Consider the following 26412-nt stretch of genomic DNA (forward strand, 5'->3'; position numbering starts at 1 on the left):
ATCGTATTTATTTTTATTATTATTATTATTATTATTATTATTATTATTATTATTATTATTATTATTATTATTATTATATTAATATTATTATTTTTTTTTTTTTTTTTTTATTATCACACCGGCCGATTCCCACCAAGGCAGGGTGGCCCGAAAAAGAAAAACTTTCACCATCATTCACTCCATCACTGTCTTGCCAGAAGGGTGCTTTACACTACAGTTTTTAAACTGCAACATTAACACCCCTCCTTCAGAGTGCAGGCACTGTACTTCCCATCTCCAGGACTCATTATTAGCAGTAGCAGAAATGTTTGATTCTTTGCTGTGTTCAAGAGTAAACACATGATGTCACCTTCCAATACCTGTCCGAATAGCCATTTTAATATGCAGTCATGGATGGGTTTACATTATTTATACTGTAGTTTAATAGCAAACAATAAACAAACAAAACACTCACCACACAGTGGTGGGAGGGCTGGCTGCCAGTTGCAGGGGTCGGAGGGAGGGTAGTAAGGACTCGTGGCGGTAAACTTAAATATGATTTGGCAGCTGGGAATTTGGCGGTTGGGAATTCGCAAATGTGTGAAGCCCGTGAAAGTTGAAAACGCGAATATTGAGGGAGACCTGTATATGTATTAACGTAATATACGACATTTAATGAGGTGTCTCGAGACATAAGACACTCTTAGTGATTTTAATGTGTACCTGCATGCCAACACAGTGTGTAAGCTTATTTAGGTACAGGTATACATAAGCATAATTATCAGAGTAAGTGGACCCCCGCCTTTTGAATGCATCCCGTTACGTTAAATCCGCCATACGAAGCATTTGAATTCAAAAATTTTGCCTCGCCTCACGATAAAAAACTTGCCTTACGTGATTCGTCCAGGACGCATCCCACGTGTGGCCTTAGTGCCAGTGTTTACAAGCCAGCCAGTGCAGTCGCATCTTTGCATACATTCGGTACATTTCACATTATCCCAGTGTTTTTATTTATTTATTTTATTTATTTATTTATTTAATAATTTGAACATACATACAGAGGTACAAAAAAATACAGGTAAGAGCAGCATGCCAAAGCCACTTGTATGCATAGCATTACGGGCAGGCTTAGAATTAACTTAAGATTAACCAAGCAATGATGTAATCAGTGATAAAACATTATTGTAAACAGATAACAATAAAGCACAAGTGAGTATTACAAAGACAGGTCATATGGTTGCATGCATTGCTGTACATTCAGTAGAATGGAGTATTCTGTTAGGTAGTGTATTTAAAAAATAACAAAGTTAGATTGGGTCCTAGGTTTAACATTTATGTGATATAATTGTGAGAAACATTTAAGATACACAATTTATAAGGTTCAGTTATTCAGTATTTATTTGGTTTTGGGTGAGTAAGTGATCTTTGAGAAGAGACTTGAATTTATAAACAGTGTTTCTTTTACATTTACAGGTAATGAATTCCAGATTTTAGGGCCTTTTATGTGCATTGAGTTTTTGCATGGCGTGAGATGGACATGAGGAACATCAAAGAGTGATCTGTGCCTCGTGTTATGATCATGTGTTCTGTTGAGGTTGGCAAGGAGATGTTTGAGGGGAGGGTTAATATCAGAGCTAAGTGCTTGTAACTGCAAAATAAGTCACCATGGACCCCAAGAAAGCTTCTATTGCCATCCCTGTGGTAAAAAGGGCGAGAATTAGTATGGAATTGGAAAAAGAGATGAAGGAAATGCGTGCAAGGTGGGTTGAACTACAAACCTTTAAGGATGAAAATCACCCTGACACATCTACTGCAAGCCGTGTTGGCAACCTGTAGGTACAGAGCTCTATGGACAGATTTGTTGTGCGACAGAGGTCCAGTGACTCTCAAGCTGGTCCTAGTGGCTTTAACCCTTAAACGGTCCAAACGGATATATACGTTCACGCTCGTAGCGCCCCAAACGTATATATATGTTTTCTTTGTCATTCATTCAACATTGCCACAATAAGCCTGAGTCACCTAGACATGAGAGAATGGGTGTGTGCACTCACTGTGTTCCATATTAAAATAATTGGGGATGCCTGGGTACCATATGCTCTTTTTTCCTTTAAAAAGAAAAGATTTCTTTTTTCCTCAAAAAATTTGGGGCGCTACGCAAGTGAACGTATATATACGTTTGGACCGTTTAAGGGTTAAAAGAAGAAGGGAAGTAACCCCGGAAAAGGACTTGCTACCTCAAGTCCTAATGGAAGGGGATTCCCCTTCTAAACAATAACTTCCACACACTCCCCTCCTCCCATCCCATCAATCATCACCAGATCTTCAATAAAGGTAAGTGTCATGTATTCTATTCTTAGTAGCGTAGTAATTGTGCATGTCTTCTTCAGTTTGTGTGTATTAAAATTAATATTTCATGTGGTAAAAAAAAAATTTTTTCATACTTTGGTGCGTCAGGAATGGATTAATTTGATTTTCATTATTTCTTATGGGGAAAATTAATTTGGGTAATGTTAATTTCAGCTTACAGTGAGCTCTCAGGAACAGATTAATATCATAAGGCAGGGTCCACTGTATATATAAAATATGAAATAACTTTTAAAAACACTTGAAATTTTGGAGTTTCCAGACATAATGGAGAGATGTGCTTACAGAGCTCATGGATAATGTAAACAAGTCGGGTGGGGCGCGATGACCGTATTAGAAAGTCAGGTGGGGGGAACCTTATAGCAAGTTTGGTTATAATTTGAGATGTCCATATTAGCAGAAGACCGTGAATTATTATTATTATAATCAAGGGGGAAGCGCTAAACCCAGAGGATTATACAGCGCCTGGGGGGGGGATGTGGAAGGCATTCAGGCTTAATTCGGGGAACTGGAGCACAGATCCAATTCCCTAAATCAAGAGCCCCTCACCAACATCAAGGAACCTTCCTTGAGGGGCGAAGACCATGAAGTGTGGCCCTACTGTACTCAAATATAAACCGTCCTCTCAAACTCCTCCTTGATAACTATAACAGAACACACAGCCATAACACAAGACACAAATCACTCTTCAATATCCCACGTTTCCATCTCTCCCTGTGCAAAAATGCTATGCACGTAAAAGGCCCAAAGATCTGAAATTCATTGCCAGAACACACTAAAGGACCCCTACCTGCAAATCAATTTAAGGCCCTACTTAGAAATCACCTCATAGCCCAAAATTAACCAGACAGACACTTTGCTTAACCCTTTGACTGTTTCCGACGTATAAATACGTCTTACGAGCCAATGTTTCTGACGTATTTATACGCACAAATTCTAGCGGCTTCAAATCGCGCGCCAAAGGCCTGGTAGGCCTACACGGGAGAGAATGGGTCTCAGTGGTCGGTGTGCACCCTGTGAAAAAAATCTGGGACCTAGCGGTGCATTGTGGGAACGCCATGTTGTCAGTCCATTTTCACCATGCCTCTCGGTAAGAAGTTCCTCACTCCTCGGCGGATTGGAGGTCTTTTGTTCCCAAGTGATAGCTCTAACAGCGATGAAAATGTCAGTGACAGTGAATTCAAGGGTTTTCAAGTGAGTGTTACCGAAAAAAGTGCCCAGGATAACGTAAATAGTGACGAAAACCCAGATGACCCACAACCTTCGACCTCTGGTGCTGTGCCGGCTTGTTCACATTCACCTTCGCCTGTACCAGGACGAAAGAGGAAACTATTTGGTCGTGTACAACACCCTGATGATAGCAGTGATAGTGATAGTGATTTCAAGGTCATTGAAAACAGTTCTAGTGACAGTGAGAGTGAATATTCCCCAGTGAAGCGCCAGTATGTACGACGTAGCATGCGGTCTGGTAGTGTTTCATATGTTGTTCCAAGGGGAAGGAGAAACTCTGGGAGCACATCCCGTGGCCCAACACCACGACCTGATAGTGAAGATGACGATATTGTAACGATGGGTATGAATGGTGACAGTGAGGGAGGAGGCAGTGGTGGTGATAGTGAGGGTGGCACGGCCCATGTGGCACCATCACCGGGCCACGCTACTAGCCACGCGGCTGACTCAGCAGAACAACCAGCCTCACCCTACCCCACACTGCCACAACCTGCACCACCACAACCTGCACAGCCACAACCACGGTACAATATCCAGACCCCACCAGCAGACCGCATCTGGGATTGGCAGGACGGTGACGAGTTTGTTCCCAGTCCCCATGACTTTGATGAAACACAAAGTGGAATAAAGCCATCTTGTCCACTTGGGAACAATGCCAGTGAACTGGACTGCTTTGAGTTATTCTTCGATGAACCCCTGATGGACATCATTGTCAGGGAAACCAACACATACTGTGAATACACCATGGCAAATACAATTCTCTCACCAAAATCACGGCTACACAAGTGGAAGGAGACAACTGTGGCAGAGATGTACCTGTTTTTTGCCACAATAATGCTTATGCCACATGTGTATAAGCACACTGTCACCACATACTGGACAACAGATCGCCTGATTTCAACTCCAGGTTTTAGTGACATTATAGGTGTCAATCGTTTCCTGATACTGTTGCGTATGTTACACTTTTCAGACAAAACCAGGCCTGACAGAAGCGACAGGTTATATAAGATAAGAAATGTGTTTATGTACCTGAAACAAAAGTGCTGCATGTATTTTTATCCCTTCAGGAAGCTTGTTATTGATGAGTCCTTGATTTTATTCAAAGGAAGACTCTCATTCAAGCAATATATACCAAGCAAGAGGAAACGCTTTGGTATAAAGCTATTTGTACTGTGTGATTGCAGAAGTGGTCTTGTTTTAGATATTATTGTGTACACTGGCAGTAATACTTTGAGAGATACCATGAAGTTATTGGGTATCTCTGGTGATGTGGTTCGAACAATGATGGAACCATATCTTGGTAAGGGGCATATGTTATTTACTGATAACTGGTACACAAGCCCCTTACTCAGTGATTTCTTGCGAGTGAACTTGACAGACGTGTGTGGCACAGTGCGTGGTAATCGCAAACATATGCCAAGGTTCGACGCTGGCACTCGCAGAGGTGAGGTGCAAGCCTTTGCTGCCAATGACATCATGGCATTTCGGTGGCATGACAAACGTGATGTCACATTGTTGACATCAGTTCACACAAACGAAATGGTACCCAGTGGCAGGGACAACAGAGAGACCAATGAACCCATTCTAAAGCCTGCAGCTGTCATGGACTACAACCTCAATATGCGCTTAGTGGACAAATGTGACATGCAGATTGGGTTTGCAGACTGTGTACGCAAGAGTTATAAGTGGTATATCAAACTTTTTTTCCATCTTGTTGATATCTCTATGCTAAATGCTTATAACATATACAAGTTGAAGACCAACAAAACACCAAAATATGGTGAATTTTGCCTGTCAGTAATCAGACAAATAATTGCAAAGTACAAAGGAGCAACTCCTGCAATAGACCAGCGCCCACAGACGTCATCTCGTTTGAGGCCTGGTGATCACTACCCCATACAACTGCCTCCTACTACTGCCAAGAAAAATGCTCAGAAGAGGTGTTATGTATGTATGCATACCACAAAACGCCCACAAACACGCAGAGACACTCGTTTTATGTGTGAGGAGTGTGAAGTGCCCCTCTGCATATACCCATGTTTCAAAGAGTTCCACAAGCTGCAGCAGTTCTAGGAACGTGGTTAGTGACTGTACATATGTATATATATTATGGAACAATATTAATAAACATTGTTTTGTATTGTTTGTTTGTGTAAACAAAGTGTATACACAAACTAATAGTGATAAAGTTTGTTCTGTTATTGTGTTGTAAATAATGAGTGTATATTTGAACAATGCACCTTACATTGGTCTCACAGGCCACATAAGTTACCTGGAAAAGAAAAATATTGAAAAATGCAAGAAACCTTTGAATGAGAGTAAATAAAAGAATACCGGGTGGGCGGCAGTCGCCGCTGTTGCCATACGCACGTCGATTTCTGCAAACTTTGCGGCTCTATATCTCGGTAAGTACTGATGGCAAAAAATTTTTTTTAGGCTTAAAACACTAGTAAAAATATTCCTAACATTTTCATAAGAAAAAATAATTTTTTTTTTTCGAATATTTGGCGACATAGAATGACAGTTTCAGAGAGGGCCCTGAAACAGTCAAAGGGTTAATACCTACCAGTTACTCAAAAGCTGCTCAGAAAACTTATTGACCTCAACTATATAATCTCGAACTAAGTTAATTTATATTGCTGATGATTGCTCAGCCATTTACTCATTACTTCAGATTTATAAGAGTTTCAATCTCATTGCTCTGCATTGTAATATTGTACTTTTTATCAGCTATATCAAAACTGTGATTATTCTATACTGAATTGCTCTGCTAGACTCATTAAAGCCATATAGCATTAGCTAATAGAATACTCAATTTTCTTGACCTCATTGTAACTCTTCTATGACCATATGAACTGTTATTGCCTTATAAATCTTAAGTTAATTTTAAGTTTGCCCGAAATGCTCTGCATACAAAGGGGCTTTTGGCATGTGCACCTAACTATTATATTCTTTTGTTCAACCATGTATCATGTAAAAATAACAATTATTATTATTTTTTTTTATTTTTTTTTTTAACTGGCTGTATCCCACCGAGACAGGGTGGCTCAAAAAGAAAAATGAAAGTTTCTTTTTTTAAATTTAGTAATTTATACAAGAGAAGGGGTTACTAGCCCCTTGCCCCCGGCATTTTAGTCGCCTCTTACAACACGCATGGCTTACGGAGGAAGAATTCTGTTCCACTTCCCCATGGAGATAAGAGGATATAAACAAGAACAAGAACTACAAACAAAATAGCAGAAAACCCAGAGGGGTGTGTATATATGTATATGCTTGTACATGTATGTGCAGTGTGACCTAAGTGTAAGTAGAAGTAGCAAGACATACCTGAAACCTTGCATGTTTATGAGACAGAAAAAAGGACACCAGCAATCCTACCATCATGTAAAACAATTGCAGGCTTTTGTTTTACACTCGCTTGGCAGGACGGTAGTACCTCCCTGGGTGGTTGCTGTCTACCAACCTACTACCTAAATATTATTATTTTTATTATTATTATAGTAAAAAAGGTATTGCAAAAGCATTCAAACCTTTTAAAAATAAATCAAACATTAGTTATTTTTTATGTATTCTCTTTACAGTTGAAGATGATGTGACTGTGGGCAAGTTTTATGCCACCTTCCTCATCCAAGATTATTTTAGAAGATTTAAAAAGAAGAAGCAAGAAATTAAAGAACAAATAGATAAAGACTCTGCAAACACCGTCACACTGCAGGCTGGTGAGTTATTCTCTCTATAAAAGAAGGTTCATTAAAAGTTAATTGATGATGAAGTCAAATAAGGATAAAAGGCAGTAAGATATACTAATTAATTTAAGAAGGTAAGATGTAGAAATAATTTAAAAGTATTATTAGGAAAAAAGTTTTGAGCTACCTGGAAGTAATAAATTTAAAGTTTAACATGTTTTTAAATTATATGTTATCTGCCTTCTCTAAATAGCATACTAAAAATAGATACAAAAATAACGTATCTTGTAACTTAATAATGAATGCCATTCCTTTCTGACATTTGTGTATCATAGGTTAATTGTAATTTTTTAAGTACAAATAATTTATTAATTTTCTGTAGTATGCAGGTAATGTAGTTTACATGTAATAAAATATTGTTAGGCACAAAAGAAAGCCAGCAACATGCAGTGCAGTTTCTACATCAGGGGTTTGGTAGTTCACCTAGATAATTTCTGTATATCAATACCAGTTACAAGTGCTCACCTTTCTAGGCCCAGTAATTAACTCTTCTTATTAATTTAGTAACAGATGCCTGTGTCTGTTGTGCTGGCTGGCCCATACTTGTATGCATAGGACTCTTGCAGTCATTTTCAGTGCAAAGTAGCTAAAAATAAATAGGACGCTTTTATGTTAATTTCTGTTTGCTCTCCTCTCGAAATGGATTACTCTACATTGTTCTCCAGCACCATGATGAAACTCCTTTCTTAGCCAGCCTGGCACAAGGATGTGGAGTTATGTGCCTGAACGATGTTGAGGTCTTGGGTAATGAATAGGAGGATGTTGATGCAAAGGTTGCTATACTGAGGTAACCATGTTACTGATTTCATGACCTACATACGTTAATATGTCCTTGTAAAGTGACAGGCCCAGCTAGTCCTACAAACAAGCAACAGTTCATCCAGGATTTGACAGGACATGTGTATTTGGCCCTCCTTTTTCTACAAAAATCTTTGTTTTGGGTGATTCTCTATAGATTAAGGATAATGCACTCACTGCAACCATTGCTACCTGTTTACTATTTACTGTATTATGATAACAGGTTAAATGAAATAAGAAGTGACGTGAAGAACTGGAAAACACTCAAATCCTGGGTTCTCAGAAATTTACAAAGACCAGAGATAGTGTCCTAACCAAACCCAGTGAACCACATTCCAATCTACCGAAACAGCCAATATGTTAAATGATTTCTTGTCTATCATAGGATTAAATCTAGCTAGCAAAGTCCCAATGCTCGACCAAGTGACTGCCATGTTGCAAGTTTTCCAAACTCCCTCTCTCTGGCTTCAACTAATCCTACTCTGATCTCTTTGATAATAAACTCGCTGAAAAATAAGTCAGGAAACTTAGCACAAGTACCACCACTGTTGTTCAAAAGAGCAGCTCATGTGCTTTCACTCACCATTGCATTACTGTTCAACAAATCATTAAAAACCAACACATTCCCAACAATGCTTAAGGAGCATGGGTTACCATACAACACAAAGGAGACCCAACCAACTTAAATAACTATAGATCTGTATCTAAGCTGCCATTGTTATCCAAAATCTTGAAAAAAACAATCTATTGGAGATTATATTCTTCTAGCTGGTTCAATTTCAGACTAAATAAAAGCACAAATGATGCAGTTATAAAAATGCTAGACATCATTTATGTAGTTCTTGAAACTAATGAATATCCACTAGGCCTCTTCAATACAGCAAACTTGAGCATTATGGTATCAGAGCTCATGAACTTGCATATCTAAATTCCTTAACAAGAGACATTAATATATTTCCATCAAAGGCATAACCTCATCAACACAACTTATCTACATAAGGGTGCCCCAAGGCAGTGTACTCAGCCCTCTGCCTTTTCTCATATACATCAGTGATCTTTTAAGTGCATCTCAGCAACTTCGGCCTGTTCTGTTTGCAGATAACACAACTTTTTTCATCTCCCACCCAAATCCAAATTCTCTCTGAGGAGCTCATGAAGATATCTACCTGGATGACTACCAACAAACACTCTTAACATTGACAAGTCCTTCTACATGATGTTTGGGAATAGAGCTACAATTGTCCATCTAAATGTTATGATCAATGGTTCTCCTATTGCAAGACAAAACAAAGGATTAATCTTAGGTCTTTTCTCTGACAGCAACTTGAAATTCAACAACCACATACAATACACAACAAAGAAAGCATCCAAATCAATTGGCATCCTCCCTAAGATATGTTACTATGTACCTCAAACAGCACTGCTTACATTATACTACTGCACCTATGCTGTTTGTGCCAGGAGATCCACTACAGTAAATCATCTAAAGCCAATAATAACTCAGCAGCTGTACCAGTGATCACCCAGTCTAGTGCCAGACAGCACACACTTCCCAAGTCTATACTTAAAATAAATAAAATACACTCATACTGTACATACTACATATACAGGAGAAGCATTTTTAATATCACTTCTGCTCTGAAACTTTCTTGATAGCTGAAACGGAACTCTTAGGCATAATACCAGACACAAAAATCTCTATGATATTCTATGTCTGACTCAACCTGTGTAAAAACTCAGTGTGCATAAAAACACCTTTGTTGAACACCCTCCAATGGAGTGATTTTGTGCTCCCCCAAATAGGAGCATTGACTCATTGCTACATGCAGCTGAAACAAAAGTAAGGAATCAGAGGAAAGAAGTCATTACTAGGCTTATAGAAGTGAATGATTAGGTGGGCCACGAAACCCCTGAAACAGGAAAATATTTTTTAAATCATTAAGACCATGTATTCTAATATTATAGCTTCGTCTGGTCAGAAGAATATGTTATACAAACTCTAACTGCACAATAATTTATCAGATAATTAAGAATCTAATGTGCATAGGGTATATGAGCATGTATCATACTTGTAATACAGTGGCTGCAAAAAAATCTATACATTAACCTTTTGAGGGTCGGTCATGTACAAGTACGTCATTGCAGCCAGGGTCAATCACGTACTTGTAAGCCTAAATTCTAGCGCCTTCAAATCTAGTGGAAGAAAGCTGGCAGGCCTACATGTGAAAGAATGGGTCTGTGTGGTCAGTGTGCACAGTATAAAAAAAATCCTGAAGCACACTGTGCATAATGAGAAAAAAAAACTTTGTGTTTTTGGTTTAAAACAGCGACTTTCTAGTGTATTTTCATATGATATTTATGGTTGTATTCTCATTTCCTTGGTCTCATTTGATAGAATGGAAGATATATCACAGAATTAGAGATGATTTTGATTGGTTTCATGATGACAAGTACCTTGAAATTGAGCTCGAAGTAGTGGAAATGATCGATTTTTGCCTATGTTCAAGAATAAACAAATCAAGCCACGCATCCAATACACGTCAACTGGTGAGTCTAATATTCTTTCACAAGTGCGCTGATATAATTTATACCATTTTACAATGATGTAGTAGTATACATAACAGAAAACCTTCTGTTTTCTGTGAGAATAAAAATTCAAAATGGAAAACAAAAGTAATGTAAGAGGGGTCTAGAGACATGACTGATGAACAGATAAAATGTTATTTTAGTGCCATGAATGTCTGTCTTGTTTATTCTGGACCCTATTTTTAAATTGGCATCTTTTGAAATTTGTATGAAATTGCCCAAATTGCCATTTTCTGAACACTTTACTGGGTAGTTGAAATCGGTAAATGGGTGGATTCTTGTACTCAATCGATAGAAAAAATGGAATTCTAGGGAAATAGCTATGATTTTAGTCAATTGCAACATTGGAATTGGCCGAAAATAGGGCTCAAAGTGTGCAAAATCGCCCACTTTGAGACCGCTAACTTTGCGAGAGCATAATGCCATAAGTTTTCCATCAAATTTCATACATTTGATGTCATTATGATCGCAAAAAGATTATCATTTCATAAGATTTTTTTTTTTTTTTTTTTTTTTTTTTTTTTTTTTTTTGACCCTGAGAATGAGTTTGGGAGAGGGCCTCTCGACCCTCAAAGGGTTAACAATTTTTTGACAATAAATAAAAAAAATGCAACATAATATATGTACATATATTTTATTTTCACTTTTTAGCTTCCAACTAGTACTTGGTCATGTTACCATTGTTCTTTATCACCATCTGAAGTTGCCTGGGCATCGAAGTGGCAAGGGTAGAGAAGAAGGAGGCATCCATGTTGATCCAAAGCTTCTTCAGTGCCTCCTTCAGGTCCTTGATGTTGGTGGGTCGAACTTTTGCAGTCTCATTTTTCATCACATGCCAGGCATTCTTGATAGGATTTGGGTCGGGGAATTGCCTATCCACTCCAAAACACTGATATTACTGTCCTCAAGGAACTTTTTCACTCCTTTTGACTTATGGGCAGGGGCACCATCATGAATAAAAAAATCACACGTGAATGTTCCAAAATGTCAGCATGTGGTCCTTTAACACATTGATATAATTACTTCCCTTCATTGTAATGTTCTTAGGAAGGAAGTAGTATAATCCACCTCTGCCCTTATAATAGCTAAAAGCGCCCCAGACCATAACACTGTCAGGGTGCTTCAATGTCTTCACGGCGTATCGCGGGTCGTAACGGCACACACCACTGGGATGATGGGCGGTCTTGGAGCCACTCCTGACAAGCCTGAAGGTACTCTCAATGCTGAACATCACCTTCTGCCACTGGTCTGAGGTCCAATCCTTGTACTTCTTGCAGAACTGAAGCCATTTTTTTTTTCATGACTTTAGTTAGCATGGGCTTCTTGGCTGTATGTCAAGCAAGCATTTTCAGGTCCTTTTGCAGCCAGTGCTGAATGGTTCCCACTGTGACATCTTTCAGGAGTGCTGGGTGCTTTTTCTTGACGTCTTCAGCTGTTATGACAGGATCTGATTACACTTCCCTCTTCAGAATTTTGTCTATGCGAAGAGAAGTCTTTTTGGGGACCCCAGACCCCACCTTCCTAGGTGGTACAGTGCCAGATAGGAGTGAGGCAGCTGTTTTCTCAAAGTTGTAAATTGCCATCCTAGTCACCTTCAGGTCTGCGGCTATGCATATCACAGACATTTCTTGCTCTAATAGAGTGAGTGCACGGGTCTTCTCTGCAATTGAAAGTTTAGTTCAACTCATTCTGACTACTTGGAGCAGAGATATAGCATGGTAAAGCTTGTGGTCAAGTGAAAAAATGGACAATGAGTAACAATGTAGCTAGCCTCATTCCTCACCAAGCTGTGGAAGAGCACTGAAACATGGGATAGTGGAAAACATTGAAACAAGACGGGCTCCAGTACACTAAGCCGTCACAAGCTCCACCCACTTTTCCTGTGGCGGAAAGGCAAGTGAAGTGTACACACCAAAATCAAGTGTATAGATTTTTTTTTGCGTTGGAAATGCATAGATTTTTTTGCTGCCACTGTATATATCCTCTCTTACAGAATTTTTAACATTTCTTTAGTAGAAAGCTGTTTTATTAAATATCTGACTTTTCATTTAGTATTAAATAATTCCTATATCTTATTCAATTTTTTTTATTTTTTTATTATCACACTGGCCGATTCCCACCAAGGCAGGGTGGCCCGAAAAAGAAAAACTTTCACCATCATTCACTCCATCACTGTCTTGCCAGAAGGGTACTTTACACTACAGTTTTTAAACTGCAACATTAACACCCCTCCTTCAGGAGGGGTGTTAATGTACTTCCCATCTCCAGGACTCAAGTCCGGCCTGCCGGTTTCCCTGAACCCCTTCATAAATGTTACTTTGCTCACACTCCAACAGCACGTCACGTATTAAAAACCATTTGTCTCCATTCACTCCTATCAAACACGCTCACGCATGCCTGCTGGAAGTCCAAGCCCCTCGCACACAAAACCTCCTTTACCCCCTCCCTCCAACCTTTCCTAGGCCGACCCCTACCCCGCCTTCCTTCCACTACAGACTGATACACTCTTGAAGTCATTCTGTTTCGCTCCATTCTCTCTACATGTCCGAACCACCTCAACAACCCTTCCTCAGCCCTCTGGACAACAGTTTTGGTAATCCCGCACCTCCTCCTAACTTCCAAACTACGAATTCTCTGCATTATATTCACACCACACATTGCTCTCAGACATGACATCTCCACTAATATTTAATAATTTTTATTACTATAATTAAGACCTGCTTAGTCTTTTCTGTATTACACCTCAGACTAACAGTTTTATGCAAATTTTTTTTTAGCAACTGTATGTGGACAGGTAATAAAAAAAGAAGTGCAGAAAGTTTTTGTTATTGATCTGACAAGGATGCATTTATCATAAATTGATGAATATGTGTTAAAGAGGGAAAGCTTTAGTAAGAAGACATACAAAAATTATGTATTATAGAAATATTTTTCCCATAGGTTTGAGAACTTTACACGAGGCGGGACCTGAGTTAAAGCGTGCTATCTCTGGTAATCTGGATGAAATGCGTGATGATGACATTCCCACGCATAGGGTAAGATTTCTCATGCTAATATTGTTTGACTCATAGTTTATAAATTTTGAATGACCATGGTAGTTCAAGTCAGTAAAAGGTAGTGAACAATGAAATGTACTTTAGGTTTCATATGTATAGAGTATCAAGATTTAGATAAGAAAACTGGGAGAAACTGTCTCTGATTAAATAGGTAAATAATTTTCTTCAAGAAGGCTGCTAGTTACTTATGCTTTTTCAGGTTATAAAATTTACTTCAATTTATAAACTGCTGTAGAAGATAATTTTTGGTCTTTTTAAGTCAGTAATATGACTCAGGTAAGGAAATGTACTTAGACTTTGGATAAAGAGAATGGCTTAATGTTTGCTTATATATAGAATATTGAGAATGAATTGTAATATATTATCATTATTATTATTATTATTATTATTATTTTCCTGTATTGTGTAGTATCACTGCACATTAGATTATTTTTTTAAAAAAGGAATTAAATTCCTGTACATTGTAGATTATTTGAAATTATTTGGAAAGTATTTCTTTGCTGACTTTGACATGATTGCTTGAAGACTACTGAATTTATTAGAATGATTTAGTTCAGATAGTATATTATTATTCAGTAAGTTTTATCCATATAAATGATACACAGTTTGCTTTAAGCAGATATGATTATTACTGAAAATCATAGTACATATTCATAATTTTTCACATTTGATAATGATATCAGTCATATGCAGTAAACCCTTAGTATTTGCAAATTATCATTAACAAAATTCCTTTTTTTTTTTTTTTTTTTTTTTGTGTAATTCCATACCCTTCAAGGGAGGTTCCTTGGCACTGATAAGGGGCTCTTGATCAAAGGAATCGTACATGTACTCCTATTTTTTTAATCAAGCCTTGATGCTTTCTGTTCTCCGAGGTGCTGTATGACACTGGGTTTAGTACTCCCCATGAAGACAGTAAAACAATAAACAGTTTTATTTCTTTGCATGGGTTACAATGTGTGAATGTAGTAATAATAATAATACAGTTGCATAGGAACATTACATTCATGGCCCAGTATAAGCTAGTTAACGAACCCACCCCCTTCCATATCCCCAGTAAGTTAGGTTAGGTAGGATTTGTCAGGAAACAGGACAAGTGTTTCCTGACATGGGTCTTACTCAAATGATAGCCCACCACTGAAGCCTTTGGTCATCTGACTGAGGCATTCCACTGGCTTACCCTCCACCTCTTTAAAATTTAAGGTTATAATTATAACCAGTCAAAGTTTTCCCCCAGTAAGTGACAGCATGTTAGCCTGAATCATCACTCTATCACCAACACCAGACACATGGTGTGGGGAAGGGGAAGTAGTCCTCTTATTGACTGTGCCTTTGTGTGCTTCATTAAGAAAAATGGGAAGATGATCAGAGAATGTTGTCCAGTGGCACAAGGACTGCTGTACAAATACTAGTGAACAATATATAAAATACAGGGAGGTGATGAGAGAGATGAGGAAGAAGAGAGACTTAGCTAGAAAGGATGATTATTGTTAAGGTGAGGGGAAGGAGGTTTTGGGCCTTCTTACGTTACCTTTATTTATTGCAGTTTGGCATTGTGATGTAACAGTGTTCATATATCTTTTGCCTCATGTTTCACACTAATCTTCTTAACAAATTCTTTCCTCCTGCCCTGCCTCCTCCTCCTCCTCCTCTTGCCCTGCCTCTACCTTCTCTTGCCCTTCCTCCTCCTCCTCTTCTTTCCTCTTTGTTATTCCCTTACCTGTTACCTTTCCAGCTCTAAGCCCTCCTCAGCACATCCTAATATGGGATTGTGGGTGGGAGGTAAGGAGCTGACAGTATTTACACACAAGCAAGGTGATGCACAGTTTGCACACCTGTGTTCTCAGCATGTGCTGAACACCTACTCTCGCTAACAGTAGGGACACTAGAAAAAGACACAATGAGCTATATGATGTCATTAAGTGGGACACCAAAATATGAGCTTGTATTATAACCCATTGTAGAGATTTGAGCTGTAATGTGTTATAAAACTAAACTAAATAACAGGCCTGGCTGGCAAAGCTCTCGCTTCACACACGGAGGGCCTGGGTTTAATTCCCAGCTGGGTAGAAACATTTTGATGCATTTCCTTACGCCTGTTGTCCTGTTCATTCAGCAGGAAATAGGTACCTGGGTGTTAATCGATTGGTGTGGGTCGCATCTTGGGGGACAAGTTTGAGGATCCCAATGGAAATAAAACAGACAGTGCTCGATGACACTGCCTTTCTTGGGTTATCCTGGGTGGCTAACCCTTCAGGGTTAAAAATCCGAATGAAATCTTATCTCTTAGCAAGACTCAAATCCTCCCTTGCTTCATTTTCCACACTCATCATTGCTCACAACACTTTCTCTTTTACCTCATTTATGTAAACTTCATCACTTCAACTTCCTCTTCCTCTTCTGCCTTATCCTCCTGTTCTTCCTCAGCCTCTTACTGTTCTTCTGCTTCATCTTCCCTATCTCCTCTCTTGTAGGTACAAATGTAATATCTTGCAAAGTCTGCTTTTTTTTTTCAATCCTATTTTGTGACATGTAACTGAGACAAATAATAAAATATTCTTCTTTTAGCAACACTGGAAAATTTGTGTAGTCTCTGAAATAAGCACTGTTCATTTTCTTTCTGTTTGATTCATGCAACTAAACCAAATTTTTTACTACACTACCAACGTACAGTAACAGCTTTTGAAAACTCTACTCTCATATTTTTTTTTGGTTCAGAAATATAATCCTTGTAAATGCAGAAGGTTTACTGTAGTTTTATTTTAAGATAATTATAATCATAGTCTAATTTTGCTATCTTTACTGTGTGTTTTGAGATAATGTTTTTTGATAAGTTTTCAATCAATCAAGTTATTGAGCTTCTATATAGAATTGTTCCATTTTATTTTAATTTTTTTATCACTGTGATTTATCAAACAGGTCTCAGTGTATTAAAGACTTGTCAATATTAAAACTTGTAATGAACTTGTAGTATTTGTACATGTTAGTGAAATTCTGTGATATCTGGATGAAATAATGCCAAATATTGTAGTTTTCACTTAAATTTATGAAAAAAATGTTTAAAACACAGTCACTATAATATACAGTGAAAAGAATGCATTGCTATCTAAGGCAAATTTAGATGTTAAGGTTGCTTTTTAAGAAAGTTAAAAATGTTTTAGACGTAATGAGGCCTTTATTTGATAATTCAGCAAAGCAAATACTAGATCTATTACTCTACAATCATCTGTCCAGCTGCTGCATAAGAAGGTAGACCCGTTTGGTACCCTGTAACTCACTACACTTGTTTGACCCCTGGAGTGCTATAATGACACCAACCATGTTCATCTTTCAAATGTGATCAAGTGTTAAGAGGGAGAGAGACTAGCAGTACAGTAATTGGTAGGGTTATCCCTCCAGTAAAATATGTTGTTCGTAGGGATTGAGAGAGGTGAAAATCAGAATAATAGTAATTAAAAGAAGATATTTTTAATAGAATGGAAACAGAAAAATACAGTATTGGAAATAAAATGATTTAATTTGAAAAAAGATAATAACAAATAGATAAAATATTTTTAAAGATGCTGTGAACATCTTATAATGGCCAAAATTAATTAGTCTTCCAGTTAATAATTCTATACAATATTAAATATAATTTTCTTTATAACCCCATTTTATAACTTCATGTAAATTTCAAGTGGTTGTTGAATATAAATGGTGCTATGATAGGCACACGTACTGCATCTGTCAGCACCTGGATGATGTATTTGAACAGCCACTGCAAGATGTTTAATCATTCCTATCTTCATGGGCTGAAAATCTGACTTTATTGAGGGAGTGTGGCAGAATTTTGTTAATCACAGGAAATGGAAAAATTTCTCCAGACACGTATTTTAGTCATTTGATAAGGTGCTCTATAGAGCATTTGGTCATTTGACTGAGGCTTTCTGCTGGCATATTAGCCCAGCCCATGAGTTATACATCAAATCAAGAGATTTTAATTTGTTTGCAAATCTTATTCCCAGTGTTTTGAAGCTCCTCTCATAACGAGTTTTTGCTCTGTTAAATTATACACACTTTCTTCACATTGTTTTAAACTAACTGAAGCTAATATTACCTAACTAATATTAATGTTACATCACCTGTTCTAACCTCCCCCCCCCCAAAAAAAAAAAAAATCAGTTTAAGAGAAAAGCCCATTTTTTATATATATAAAAATGACAGAATCAACTGTTAAGCATCTCCATAAACCATGGCAGTGCTTAAATATTACTCCTCTTTTTTTCTAATTCTTGGGTTTGTAGATTAAAATGTTACAATGGGTTACTTTTGGTTAGGTTAGATCAGGTCAGCGAAGGTTTGACTTGAGCTGATTAATTTCTGAATCTTGTATAAAATATAGCCACATGTGCAGAAACACAAATGAGGGAACTCCTTATATATAGAAATATATGAATTTCAGCTAAATCACAGCAGGAGTTAAAAATTGGTCAGTAAAGCTGGTCGCTGATTCTACACTATAGATAAATATCTTGCAATTGTGACATTGCTTCTGGTCATCTTAAACATGAAAAAAAATTACAGAAATTTATATAGTATATTCAATATCAGCTAATTTGTATAGAAATCATAAACAAAGAGAAATGGTCTGAAGGAATCTTGTATCACACTGATGGAAAATAAGGCAAAATTGTGTTAAAGTATTGTATGTAATGAATTACTCCATTTATTATAGTCATAATCCTTTGTCTGATGCCTTGAATAACACTACTAAATTTATAAATATGCATGTATACAAATCTATACAATCACTTACAACTGTATTTAAACCTATAATTACATGCAACATAATGCTAAGTTGGCAGTTGACAAGCTTCATATGCATATAAAAAATGTAAAAGACCTGTATGACTCCATATTGTACATATCAGTGGAATGTTTAAGAGTTACTGTACATATTATATGCAGGATTGATTATAAGTAACACAGCACTAGAAACTAGATTTATGAGGTAATTAGATGTCAGTCATTTGTTATAGAGATTCATCTCTTCAAGAGGGGTGCCTTGATTCCATTGAAGGGCTTCTAATCTGAAGAATTAGATCTGCCTTTTCCTTCCTTGAATCAAATCTAATTGCTTCCTCTTTCCCAGATGCTGTATGGGACGAGCACTTACCCATGAATTTAATGATAAAGAGAAACTTATAGCTTTCTGTTATCCATGTATGTCATTGAACCCATAACACCTGTGGGCCTCAGGTGATATCTCTTCAGGGGCAATAACTAAATGCTAACATCCAGCTTGATGGTATATTGACAAAATCTACCAATTAGGATCTGGTTGGTGCCTCTGCTCATAGAAATTTTGGTGGTCCCCCACCTGATGAAGTAGCCCCTTGACTTCAAGATGAAAGCAGATGATACCCATTAGCCTGTAAATATAGGCCATAAAGAGTAAAAAGGCACGATACCGTGACTGGAACAATACACAAAAAAGCTGCACATAGGAGAATGAAACTTATAGCAATGTTTCAGTCTGAATTAGACCATTAATGTGAAAGGAGGGAGAGAGTATATTTACTACTACTACTACCATTGTCATTATACAACATGATGTCTTACACCCATTTGCTCTTCCATGCAATTCCTTTGATGGTATCATCAATCCTCAGTTTTACATCTGAGGCTGAGCAGCAGCTAGTGGAGGTGTGACATTTGTAAGCATCAACTTGTCATATTCAACATTTCCTTGTGAAATATTCAATGTGCACTAGCCATGGTTTTAAATGAGTGTAAGGAGATAGTGGCACCATGTCACATGGCATAGTTGTGTGGCTAGTCTCACTAGCATTTAAACACAAAATTCGGACTGTAACAGGATTGATTTTCTTCTTTACAATCACTGGCATCCATGTAGATGATTCATTACCTTTGTAACTTGTTCATGATTGTGACCAGATCTATGTGGCATTCATTACCTTATAACTTGTTCATGATTGTGACTAGATCTACCTGGAGTTCATTACCTTTGTACCTTGTTCACCTATCAAAACTTTGGGGCCCAGTCCATGGACCCATTATGTACTTCTGTAATCCTTTGACTACCACCCACAGGATGGGTATGGGGTACATAATGAAGTTATTAAACTAAAGCTATCCATGTCAGACATTCAACAGCCTGTGTCTAAGGATCTTTACACCTGGTACAGCATGTCAACATCTAGTGGCTTCCTGAACTCAGCCTTCAGTGTTTGGTTACTGACAATCATCTGGCAGATATATGCTTGTGGTTTGTCATTCGCATTGGAAACTACATGATTCTGAAAGTTGTGGATGAGAACTGCCATTTTAACCCCACTTGTAACATAGGAAATTAGCAGACTTAGGAGGTAAGGAGGGGTCTGGCAAGGGTCCCCTCGTTAGGCACATCACTTAGGTGGTAGACAGTAGGTGTGCAGTACGTAACTGTTGACTTGTGAGGCCCAGACCTTTGTATGCTTCCAAGGATAAGAACAGAGCCTGTACACGCTCGGTGAAAATTTTGTCCTTGGAATTCATGCTGTTGAGCTCCAGGACACAGTATAGAGCCCAGCATTTCTATCTTGCTTCCTGCTGTATGACACAAATGAGACTGTATTTGCTGCAGATAAGATCATGATACCTGTAGTATTTACATACAAGCATCTTCCACTGACACCATTGACTCTGTTGGGCTCCCTGACACTCCACATTGGAAGTTGTGTTTGTGTGACCAGCTGGGCTCCCTTCCTATAACACTTTGCAGTGTGACCCTTCATTTATCAGGTAAAACAATTTAGAGTTTTGGCTTGGCACACATCTGCATTATACTGCCTGATGCAGTTATTACTCATTGACTTTCTTTTTCCCTAAATGTAGGGTGTATGGAGTCATATGCTTACAAATAGCCCACAGCAGTAGTCTCACTGGTATCTGCTTTTTTTTGCCACTTTGTAAGAGAAGATTTTTTTTTTTTTGTAATGCTTGAATTAACAAGGTTTATGTTTATTATAATCTTATTTCTGATGTGGATCACACAATCACACCACAAGCTTCTGCATCAATATGTATTCAGATATAGTGTATCATCACATGTAAGGCATTTAAACTCACTCTCAGTTGCTGTATTGACACCTGGTCATGAACACTGTCATTCCCCTCTCTTTCTACTGCACTGTTTGGTTAGCTTAAAAAACTTACCCCATGTAATGGTTTGATGGGGAAATTTCCTTCAATCTTTAATAATGGTGTTCTCTGCTTTGTCTGGCCTGAGCACTTTCTGCTGGTGCTTGGGATATTTAGTATCAGTAGTTTTTCTTTCTTTCTTTTTGGGTCACCCTACCTCAGTGGGAAACAGCCGATGTGTTAAAAAAAAAAAAGTTCTATTGAGATTAAAACAGTGCAAGTGAATGCTGATCACTGCCTCCTTCAGCAGCTATCTCCTCAGGTAAACCTAGGTTATCATGGTTTCTGTCCAGGTGTGGAACTTTGAACCAAACATTTCAGATTTGCCCTTCTCACAGGCATATTACAACATAAGTGATATTTAGGCACTGGTAGCACCAGCCTATAGCAGTGAGGGCACTTGTGTTGGGCACTTAGTGGAGAATGTGAGCCATTACCAGGCAAAGAAATTACTGGGGGCAATACATGAGATATGATTGTTGGTGTTGGAAGAAACACACAATGTAGAACTAGCACATTTTCTGTAATGCATGGCAGGGCAGGGGACACTGAATTTATGTACAGACATCCCTGTATTAATGTAAAGGTTGGATGCGAGAAGTGGGTCATAATAAGCGTGTATGCACCTGGAGAAGAGAGGAATGCAGAGGAGAGAGAGAGATTTTGGGAGATGTTAAGTGAATGTATAGGAGCCTTTGAACCAAGTGAGAGAGTAATTGTGGTAGGGGACCTGAATGCTAAAGTAGGAGAAACTTTTAGAGAGGGTGTGGTAGGTAAGTTTGGGGTGCCAGGTGTAAATGATAATGGGAGCCCTTTGATTGAACTTTGTATAGAAAGGGGTTTAGTTATAGGTAATACATATTTTAAGAAAAAGAGGATAAATAAGTATACACGATATGATGTAGGGCGAAATGACAGTAGTTTGTTGGATTATGTATTGGTAGATAAAAGACTGTTGAGTAGACTTCAGGATGTACATGTTTATAGAGGGGCCACAGATATATCAGATCACTTTCTAGTTGTAGCTACACTGAGAGTAAAAGGTAGATGGGATACTAGGAGAATAGAAGCATCAGGGAAGAGAGAGGTGAAGGTTTATAAACTAAAAGAGGAGGCAGTTAGGGTAAGATATAAACAGCTATTGGAGGATAGATGGGCTAATGAGAGCATAGGCAATGGGGTCGAAGAGGTATGGGGTAGGTTTAAAAATGTAGTGTTAGAGTGTTCAGCAGAAGTTTGTGGTTACAGGAAAGTGGGTGCAGGAGGGAAGAGGAGCGATTGGTGGAATGATGATGTAAAGAGAGTAGTAAGGGAGAAAAAGTTAGCATATGAGAAGTTTTTACAAAGTAGAAGTGATGCAAGGAGGGAAGAGTATATGGAGAAAAAGAGAGAGGTTAAGAGAGTGGTGAAGCAATGTAAAAAGAGAGCAAATGAGAGAGTGGGTGAGATGTTATCAACAAATTTTGTTGAAAATAAGAAAAAGTTTTGGAGTGAGATTAACAAGTTAAGAAAGCCTAGAGAACAAATGGATTTGTCAGTTAAAAATAGGAGAGGAGAGTTATTAAATGGAGAGTTAGAGGTATTGGGAAGATGGAGGGAATATTTTGAGGAATTGTTAAATGTTGATGAAGATAGGGAAGCTGTGATTTCGTGTATAGGGCAAGGAGGAATAACATCTTGTAGGAGTGAGGAAGAGCCAGTTGTGAGTGTGGGGGAAGTTCGTGAGGCAGTAGGTAAAATGAAAGGGGGTAAGGCAGCCGGGATTGATGAGATAAAGATAGAAATGTTAAAAGCAGGTGGGGATATAGTTTTGGAGTGGTTGGTGCAATTATTTAATAAATGTATGGAAGAGGGTAAGGTACCTAGGGATTGGCAGAGAGCATGCATAGTTCCTTTGTATAAAGGCAAAGGGGATAAAAGAGAGTGCAAAAATTATAGGGGGATAAGTCTGTTGAGTGTACCTGGTAAATTGTATGGTAGAGTTTTAATTGAAAGAATTAAGAGTATGACGGAGAATAGGATAGCAGATGAACAAGGAGGCTTTAGGAAAGGTAGGGGGTGTGTGGACCAGGTGTTTACAGTGAAACATATAAGTGAACAGTATTTAGATAAGGCTAAAGAGGTCTTTGTGGCATTTATGGATTTGGAAAAGGCGTATGACAGGGTGGATAGGGGGGCAATGTGGCAGATGTTGCAAGTGTATGGTGTAGGAGGTAGGTTACTGAAAGCAGTGAAGAGTTTTTACGAGGATAGTGAGGCTCAAGTTAGAGTATGTAGGAAAGAGGGAAATTTTTTCCCAGTAAAAGTAGGCCTTAGACAAGGATGTGTGATGTCACCGTGGTTGTTTAATATATTTATAGATGGGGTTGTAAGAGAAGTAAATGCGAAGGTCTTGGCAAGAGGCGTGGAGTTAAAAGATAAAGAATCACACACAAAGTGGGAGTTGTCACAGCTGCTCTTTGCTGATGACACTGTGCTCTTGGGAGATTCTGAAGAGAAGCTGCAGAGATTGGTGGATGAATTTGGTAGGGTGTGCAAAAGAAGAAAATTAAAGGTGAATACAGGAAAGAGTAAGGTTATGAGGATAACAAAAAGATTAGATGATGAAAGATTGAATATCAGATTGGAGGGAGAGAGTATGGAGGAGGTGAACGTATTCAGATATTTGGGAGTGGACGTGTCAGCGGATGGGTCTATGAAAGATGAGGTGAATCATAGAATTGATGAGGGAAAAAGAGTGAGTGGTGCACTTAGGAGTCTGTGGAGACAAAGAACTTTGTCCTTGGAGGCAAAGAGGGGAATGTATGAGAGTATAGTTTTACCAACGCTCTTATATGGGTGTGAAGCGTGGGTGATGAATGTTGCAGCGAGGAGAAGGCTGGAGGCAGTGGAGATGTCATGTCTGAGGGCAATGTGTGGTGTGAATATAATGCAGAGAATTCGTAGTTTGGAAGTTAGGAGGAGGTGCGGGATTACCAAAACTGTTGTCCAGAGGGCTGAGGAAGGGTTGTTGAGGTGGTTCGGACATGTAGAGAGAATGGAGCGAAACAGAATGACTTCAAGAGTGTATCAGTCTGTAGTGGAAGGAAGGCGGGGTAGGGGTCGGCCTAGGAAGGGTTGGAGGGAGGGGGTAAAGGAGGTTTTGTGTGCGAGGGGCTTGGACTTCCAGCAGGCATGCGTGAGCGTGTTTGATAGGAGTGAATGGAGACAAATGGTTTTTAATACTTGACGTGCTGTTGGAGTGTGAGCAAAGTAACATTTATGAAGGGATTCAGGGAAACCGGCAGGCCGGACTTGAGTCCTGGAGATGGGAAGTACAGTGCCTGCACTCTGAAGGAGGGGTGTTAATGTTGCAGTTTAAAAACTGTAGTGTAAAGCACCCTTCTGGCAAGACAGTGATGGAGTGAATGATGGTGAAAGTTTTTCTTTTTCGGGCCACCCTGCCTTGGTGGGAATCGGCCAGTGTGATAATAAAATAATTGTGGGTCTAGAGGTCTTGCAAAAGTATAAGCTACAAATAATACACAGTTAAGTCTACATAACAAGTTTTGTTTCAGAGACCATGTCTCTATAATATATATCACTCCAATCTAGTTAAAATTGACATAAGAAATAATGACCAAAATGAAAAGAGATTTACATGTAGAAAAGTCATTGAACCAGAAAACCATTGGATAATTGAATCTGTTCACAAATTGCCCATCAGTAGAAAGGTTGGATAATCAAAATTTGTGAATATGGAATATTTGTAGGGACTGCATAGTGACACACCACCTAAAATCACCAATAGTTTCATTACCCAACACTAGGAGTGGAAGACCCCATTGCATTTCACTGTAAATTCATATAAACACATTGAACATTATAGTCCATAAAAGCATAACCTATGCATGAGGCACTAATAATGTAGTCCATATTTCTCTAGTCAAGAGGAACAAACAGCAGTGTTCTAAGTTTTGCAGGTTGAGACAGAGAGCTGAATTGGGCTGGGAGCCTCTTCATTGTCTGTTGTTGATACTGGGGAAGGTCTGGTGTGCCTGTGCACATAAACTAAAGAAGATTTCATGCTGGTTGTAAAAGTGATTTAAGAGTCCATTGGTGGTAGTGTTGAAGTTAACCAGATAGGTCACTTTTCCTATGATTGCTCCAGGAACAAGAAATGAAGCCCAGAAACTGTATCCAAATCCTTATTTATCTTGCCAGTATACAAAAGTGAATACAGTGCATCAGAAACAAAAAGACTACAAGATTACTTTTTCAGAAGTATGAGTATGCTCATTATAAGAATTATGAAGACTCAGAGGAGGTAACATCATATACTATAGCACTAGTATTACCCTTCACTCCTTCATTACTACAGGTCAGCCATCACTAATCTGGCATCATTGGGACCTGTAGTGTGCCAGATTACAGAGTGGTTAGGTTAGAATACACTTGGTTAACCTATCAAAAGAGAGACTTTCTGCTACATCTTCCTCATTTTCATTACTGCTTTCTTCTCCACTGGCTTGCTGCTGTGGATTTACAACCATCTGCACAATTTCTGAGTCAGTATAATGATGAAATTTGAGTCAGTATAATGATGTAATCTGAAATTATGCTATCCAAAATTAGTGCCGGATTACTGATGGAACCGGATAACTGATTGCCAGATTAGCAATGGCTGACCTGTACTTCTTTCTAAAACAATAGAGTAATATTACTCATCATAGAAAAGAAGACATTGCAGTTGCTGGTTTGCCAGGAAGAAATGTTTATCCTCATAATAAACTGGGCCCAGGGAACCTGAAATAGATGGCACTCTCTATTTTTGCCTCTGGTTTGTGTGTCCAGACATGAAGGTTTGTGTTGGTATACATTGTGAAGCCTGTCCGAGACTGATCCATACCAGGCAATAAGTGTTGGGGTATGTTACATTACTCTTTATCATATGTTAACCTGGCTGTTGTGCTAGAGTATTAACCTTACCAAATAGATAACTAAAGCAACTCAGTAAAAGAGTTAAAGATAACAGGGTATTACCAATAGTAGTTGTGCTAGGTCACTAGGCAAAATACACCACAGCTGAGTGGCAGCTCAAAATGATAGGCAAAAAACAAACTGGGAATCAGATTTAAACTATTACTTTAACAACAGAAAGCATATTGACAAGCTAAGAGCTGTTACCTACATCAGCTCATTTGAAAGCATTTTATTGTTATGAGACATACAAGTAGGGAACAGGATGAAGTTAGGGCCATCTGTGGGCCAGCATTTTCATTTGATCAACTGACGTTATCTCGTTGACATCATTATGCTGAGCAGATGTGTTCCATACTCGAGTCATCCTGGGTATGTATGATCTCAGATGGAGTGATGTTCTGGAGAAGGTGCAGCCAGAGTGAAGTTGCTGCTTTCTGCCCGTCTTGTGGCATAAAAGCTTGTTTCGCTGTCCTCGAAGTGGATCCAAGTGTGGTATTTTGACAATATTG

The 26412-nt window shown here is 38.5% G+C and overlaps 1 protein-coding gene across 15 annotated transcripts in view; it reads left to right on the forward strand.

The window, feature by feature from the left end:
- Positions 1-26412, forward strand: part of LOC128700135 (Ca[2+]-channel protein alpha[[1]] subunit D) — a gene marked incomplete at its 5' end in the record, with an annotated part of 794286 nt that overhangs the window by 607051 nt on the left and 160823 nt on the right. For all 15 annotated transcript variants that reach the window (XM_070100780.1, XM_070100771.1, XM_070100781.1 and 12 more), the window contains 2 exon segments: positions 7155-7292; positions 13644-13738. In XM_070100780.1, coding sequence (XP_069956881.1) covers positions 7155-7292; positions 13644-13738 — 233 coding nt within the window.

This window comes from Cherax quadricarinatus, chromosome 74, assembly GCF_038502225.1.
Source record: "Cherax quadricarinatus isolate ZL_2023a chromosome 74, ASM3850222v1, whole genome shotgun sequence".
Classification (NCBI taxonomy): domain Eukaryota; kingdom Metazoa; phylum Arthropoda; class Malacostraca; order Decapoda; family Parastacidae; genus Cherax; species Cherax quadricarinatus.